This window comes from Poecilia latipinna, unplaced genomic scaffold (assembly GCF_001443285.1).
Source record: "Poecilia latipinna isolate Pla-1442-1.1 unplaced genomic scaffold, P_latipinna-1.0 Scaffold2520, whole genome shotgun sequence".
In the NCBI taxonomy this organism is placed as follows: Eukaryota; Metazoa; Chordata; class Actinopteri; order Cyprinodontiformes; family Poeciliidae; genus Poecilia; species Poecilia latipinna.
Window position 1 is genome coordinate 4,111 of NW_015115136.1, and position 6,038 is coordinate 10,148.

The 6,038-nt window shown below is 44.2% G+C and overlaps 1 protein-coding gene across 2 annotated transcripts; it reads right to left on the minus strand.

Moving 5' to 3' along the window:
* Positions 1 to 714: 714 nt before the first annotated feature.
* chp2 (calcineurin-like EF-hand protein 2) lies at positions 715 to 4,872 on the minus strand. 2 transcript variants are annotated; one of them, XM_015020031.1, is made up of 7 exons: positions 4,738 to 4,872; positions 3,517 to 3,589; positions 2,974 to 3,048; positions 2,771 to 2,895; positions 2,635 to 2,696; positions 1,860 to 1,982; positions 715 to 965 (listed from the first exon to the last, which is right to left on the minus strand). In XM_015020031.1, exons 1-7 carry the CDS (start codon positions 4,802 to 4,804, stop codon positions 912 to 914), a joined length of 579 nt encoding a protein of 192 aa, XP_014875517.1. In that variant the 5' UTR covers positions 4,805 to 4,872; the 3' UTR covers positions 715 to 911. The 2 variants fall into 2 exon arrangements, with proteins under 2 accessions (XP_014875517.1, XP_014875518.1); XM_015020032.1 differs by lacking the exon at positions 4,738 to 4,872 and adding an exon at positions 4,136 to 4,275 and having other exon boundaries at positions 3,517 to 4,032.
* Between the last annotated feature and the right edge of the window lie 1,166 nt (positions 4,873 to 6,038).

Genomic DNA, 6,038 nt, shown 5'->3' on the forward strand with positions numbered 1-6,038 from the left:
CTGCTGAGCGGCCCAGGGTTAGGGTTAGGCCGCTACGGGAGGAGCTAGCTGTTAGCTAGCTACTGCAGTAAAACAAAATAAAATATGACTTTATTTCTTACCATCTTCAACACAGAGCCTTTAAAACCACAAAATAAAATCTGAATATTGTTCTGGAAAACTGGTGGTGTAAGTTATGATACTTCCCAAATATTCAATTCCTACATATTTATAGGTTTTAACATGAAAACCCCCAAAAAATAAAAGTTTAAAGCAACTTAAGTTATCATTTAAATAACACATGATTTGTATTGAGAACCACTGCAATAAATCAATATTTATGAGGAATTTTATTAAGTGTAGTTACTTATTAAAACTTTTTTATTTAGAGCCTTAAGTTTTTGTAAAGGTGTAGCAGAGATTAGATCTTTGAACCAAACTCAGATCTAAACATTTGAATCTTAGTTTGACTTCTGGGTCTCAACAGGTTGTTTACTGAGAAAAACACTTTTATTCATTGCTACTTACTACTCATTTTTGATGGTGCAGCTTGAACAAAACATTTAAACCACATTTTACTATAACTTTGCTGACCCCCCCCAAAATTGCTCTTAAAAAAATTCCCTGTTTATGCCCCCCGCCCCCATAATGAGATGGGATCTACGCCCAAACATCTGGGGAGTCAAACACAAAGTTCTGCTGCAACTGTTGGTGGTTCCAACGTTTACAAGAAGATTTCACAGGTTAGACTTTAATGCTCTGTCAGCCACAATCATTAACATTACAAGAAATGAAGGTTTGTCATATTTCACTCTGGATTCTCCCTGAAGCCATGTTGGGTTCCAGGATCAGCGCGTCTTTGTCATGGAACAGCAGCAGGTGTGACCCCACCAGGTCCCAGGTGAAATCTTTGTCTTCTTCTTACAGAGGCTTTACTCCAGGAAGCGAACGCTCATCTTGTGATCGATGTCCACTTTCTCCAACGACTGGAAACAAAGAACATTTTAAACCAAAGGTCAGGGGTCATCAGCTTATTTAATATCTGAAGGATAAGTACTAATTTTTTTACTTGTATTTACTGTGACTGATATGTAGTATCTGCAAACTGGCTCCACTGAACAGACATCCTCCAAACCACCAGGGGGAGTCGTCCAACAATGACATGGAACCAAACCCTCAGTAAGGCGAGAAGTCCAGAACAAAGTTGGAGGAAGAAAGAAAATGTGTGTTATGCTTTGTGCCGTTTTCTAACATGTAGGCTCTTCCAATATTATATAAAGGCGGCAGCAGCATTACCTACTCCAGACTCCCCCTAGTGGTCTGGAGGACTTGCTTTTTGTGGAGTGAGTTTGCAGAGTTTTTTCAGTTTTGCTTTTCCGGCATTTTCCCTTTTGCCTCCTGTGGCAGTTGCAGCATTTTGTTTCGCAGTTTGCATCATTCATATGTTTGCAGTTTGTTTTGCCGTTTCTTGTGCGTTTCCATGTCGCCCATCTGGAAGATGCTACTGCAATCAGACCTGTGATCGGTCAGCTGCTTATCAGTTCATCATAAGAATACTGATCAATCAACTTAACTCATTAATTGATAAATGCACCTCTAATGTGGCTTCTTCTGGTGCTGAATTATGATGCATGTCTCACCTCAACAATGTAAAATGTGTCATGACCGTTCAGACTTTTAAATCCATCAGATTTCTGGTTTGGTTCCATAAATGGAAATGACACAAATCAGATTTTTTCTGTATGTGAAAGTTTGGAGCCACGCTGTTCAGACTGCCGGGAAAAAGTCCCATATGGGTGAGAGCACCTCACCATCCCCTCCTGGTGGAGGAGGAGCCCCACCGCCACATGCTGAGGTTCTGGGAGCCGAACCGGACCCACCTTCCTGAACTTGTCGAAGCAGATGGCGTCGTCCCGGTCCAGGTCGGCCTCCTGGATGGCGCGCTCCGCGATGCTCTGCAGCTGCTCCTCCGTCACCTGCAGCCCCAGCATCTCCCTCAGCACCTGCAGGATGAAGCCAGGTCAGAACCGGAACCACGATTCTGTCCTGCCGACAGAAACGCTGCAGCTGGAAAGGATGTTCCTGTTCCAGGACAGCGGCTGGTGAAGGTTGCATGTTCTTCTGTTTTAATTGTGCAGTTTGTAACTTTTATAAAAATATTTTTTACTGTCATGACAGTTTGGTATGAGGCAGATTATCTGTGAAAAACCTCGAGCTCCTCTGGCTTCTCCCAGAACTAACTAGAAACAACCAATCAGAGCCAGGAGGCGGGACTTAGCGCTGTCAATCACCCTTCCTGACAGCAGAGTCTGTCATGAATGCTAGGCTAGTTAGCATGGCCACCAATACACAGTTTTCCTGTAACAGTAAGTTGTTTCTCCACTATTAGCAAATTTAGCAGTGAATACATGGGATTGATTGACAGCGCTAAGCCCCTCCTCCTGACTCTTATTGGTTGTTTTTCTGCATTTCTTCAGACACCAAAAACAGGCCAGAGGGGGGATCAGTCTGTTCTCATAACAAACTGATGAGAGTTTGAATAAATATTTTAAAAACGTTTTAAAATAAAAGCACTGCAGCTTTAAGGCTCACGTTGTGTTTAGTGGCTTCATGCTCAGTTTACTTTTTACAGCTGTAAGTGTTTGTCGTGTCGACCTGCAGCAGCTCGGTTCTGGAGATCTTCCCATCTCGGTCCTGGTCGTACAGCTGGAAGGCAACTGAGGAGGGACATTTCCTCAATCATGACTGCATTTCCAGGAAGTTTCAGAGAAAATGAGAAACCCAGACTGACATTTGAGTTTCCGGTTCCGGCTGTTGGCCGGCTCCGGCTGCACGCCGTCTCGGGTCCGGTTTTTCTCCGTGGGACGGAAGTGAGCCAGAACCCGGACAAACGAGGGAAAGTCCACAGTTTCCTGCCTGCAGAGAGGAAGGAAGGCTGAATGCTCCTGACTTCCTGTTCAGACCGGTAAACTGAGCAGAGATCCGGTTCTGTACCCCGGCTGGAAAAAAGCTCCAACGATTCGGTCTCCGATGGGATTCTCGGACAGCTCCGCCTCCAAGTCCTCAGACCTGAGACCCAAACAGAACCAACCTGAGCAGCCGAGTTACATTGGTCTTCTCTCAAAAACATCAGCAGGATTAAAAAGACAGAGTAACCCTGGAAATGACATAATCTGATCCAAACAGAATCTTTTAGGTTGGTTTGGATTCTGGGTCCTTCAGACTGAGTCGCAGGTTTTCTCTGGGTTTGTTGATTCCACTCTGGATAAAAACGGTTAAATATTTAACTGTGGAGATTCTCCAGATTATCCTCAGATTATCGTTCATCCCTCTCTGGTTTATAGCCGACATCAAAGGGGTCAAAGTTCATAGCAGCTCATTCAATTTAAAATACTCAGTCCTCTGAGTCCAGATATTCTGGTTCTGATGGAGGAGCAGGCGGCCAGCCAACACCTCCTCCTCCATCAGAACCATGCAGAGTTTGGGTCAGAAATGAACCCGGGTTCGGATCAGAACCGGACTGTCCCGCTGGCCCACCTGAGGTGTCCTCTGCTGTCTTTGTCCAGGAACTGGAACCGCTGATGGAGACGGAGGAGGACGGCTGCAGAGACTGGAATCACACAGAGGTTTAATCTGGGTTCTGGTTCTGGTTCTGGGTTCATTTACTTCCAGCTGGTAGATGAATGTGGGCCCCATACGGGATTAGCTCAGCTCTGACCATTCTGGACTGTTCTGGTTCCGACCCAGATTCAGGAGAACCCGTTTGGTTCTTGTTTGTCCTTTGCTTCAGTTTGATGTGAAAATACAACCAATAAATCAATAAATACTAAATCAGAATATTGATGGATATATTAGAGTAATGACACCGTATGGACGCCTGGGGGCGCTCTTCAGACACCTGCTGCCATTTTTGGCAAGACTCACTGATTGTACAAATATATGACAAATGGGCTTGCCATACTGCTGCTGGTTCTGAAGTCATCAGTTTATTACAAACTTCCTGAAATATTCAGTTATGCTTCTCATAAACACCCAATTTTTTAGACGCTGAACCTGAAATAATCTAAAATAATCTGGAGACGCTAAGCCTGAAATAATTAAAATAATCTGGAGACGCTAAACCTGAAATAATTAAAATAATCTGGAGACGCTAAACCTGAAATAATCTAAAATAATTCTGTTTTCTGCTATGCAGCAGAAAACAGCAGCATGACGACGTTTTATCTTCCTGCCCAGCGTCTCTATCAGGGAGGACAGCAGAGGAGGAGACGCAGATAAACACACACACACACACACACACACACACACACACACACACCAAGCACTTTACAGAGCAAATATCTCAGTACATTAAAGAAAACAAAACTAACTTAACTCTTGTTCACTTGTAACATTTTCCCATGTTTAATCTGCTACTTTTTAAATTCATATTTAAGAACTGACTTAAAACAAACTGCTTTATCTTGCTGAAAAGTTACTTGAAGTTTTTTCTTATTTTAAATGTTATTTTAAAAATACTTAAGATTTTGTGTTTCTGCAGTGAAACACCAGAACAGAATCGGTTCAGACCTCAGAGGCCTTGAAGTTTACAGAAAACATCGTCCCTGATAGAGAAACTATCATTTCTGCTGCTGAGCTACGGAAACAACTTCACTTTTATCTTTCTGAAAAAGTCGGTATTTTAAACCTTTTTAGCAACAGGAGGTTTTACCGAACCGTCCAGAACCGAACCGAACCGTCCAGAACGCTCAGGCTCACATCCGGTTTCCTGCAGGAGCTGCTGGCCGTCCGGGACGCGTCTCAGGCTGGAGCGGCTGGAGCCCATCTTGCTGCCTGCGGCTGCCTGCTGCGCTACTGCAGGCGGGCTGCTTGGCCAATCACATCTCAGCAGACAAATCCACCCAGTTTCCAACAAATAGAAGTAAGTACACCCTAAAGGCGTCTTCTGTTTCTGCTGGTCAGACACACTGACACCTCAGTGAACTTAACATCCAGAAGATTCTTCCAGAACAGGAACACTTAGTTTTTATTAGAAACTGTGGAGTTCTCAGTACTTCTACTAATTTAGAGCACACTTAGAAAGTCCAGAGGATACTTACACTTATTTAGTAACCCAGAACTTGGAATCCAGAAAAACTACCAGCAGCTACTTTTTAGACTCCAGTTCTTCCAAACCAGAACAGGGATTAGACCAGAGGATTCGTTTCTACCAACCCTGAAGTTTAACTTCATGACATGAAGATGCCGGTGGCTTCAGTCAGCAGAACTCCAGCAGAACCGGCCCAGATCCGTCTCTGAGGTTCTGGTTCTCCAGAGAATCTCAGCAGAACCTGGACCCACACCTGGACCAGAACCGCTCCATCAGAACACCAGCCACCCGTCCCGCAGGTCCAAAAGAATCAGAACATCTGAATCTCTGCAGGTCAGAGATCAGGATGCAGCAATGAAGAGACAAAATGGCCTAAACAAAGTCCCTCATTAGGCTTATGAGAATAAAGCACTAATGGCTTTATTTTCATAATTTATTCTTTTATTTGTTGTTCTGACCCTCCATCAAAGTATTTACAGCTATCAGCTGCGATCAATAACTGATCAGAATCCCCATAATGAGTCTGGCTGCTGCTGCCCTCAGCTGGACACCAGGTGGCGCCGTTTCCCCAGAAATCAGATCCTCTTCCTCTTCTTTTGTCCTCACTTTCAGTCTCATTTACTTCGGAGTTAATGTTTGGCCAGGAGCAGCTGACGGATGTTTTCTGTTCAACACAAACATTTCCAGATAAAGAAGTTAAACATCTGCAGAGCCGTCCGTCCCCCCGGTACCAGGAGTAACGGCTCCCGGTCCGTTTGTTGTTCTGAACCGTTTATATAATCAAATAAAAGTCGTTGTTATAGAACTTTGAAGTTTTATTACTAATTATCGGCTCTCTCCCTTTGGACTCGGATCCGTTTACGACCATAAACTGCCTCAGCTCAGTTGGCAGAGAGTCAAAGTTTTCACATTCCTCCGCGAACAACAGCGGTCCAATCAGCAGCTCCGGTTTCCCTCCGCGAACAACAGC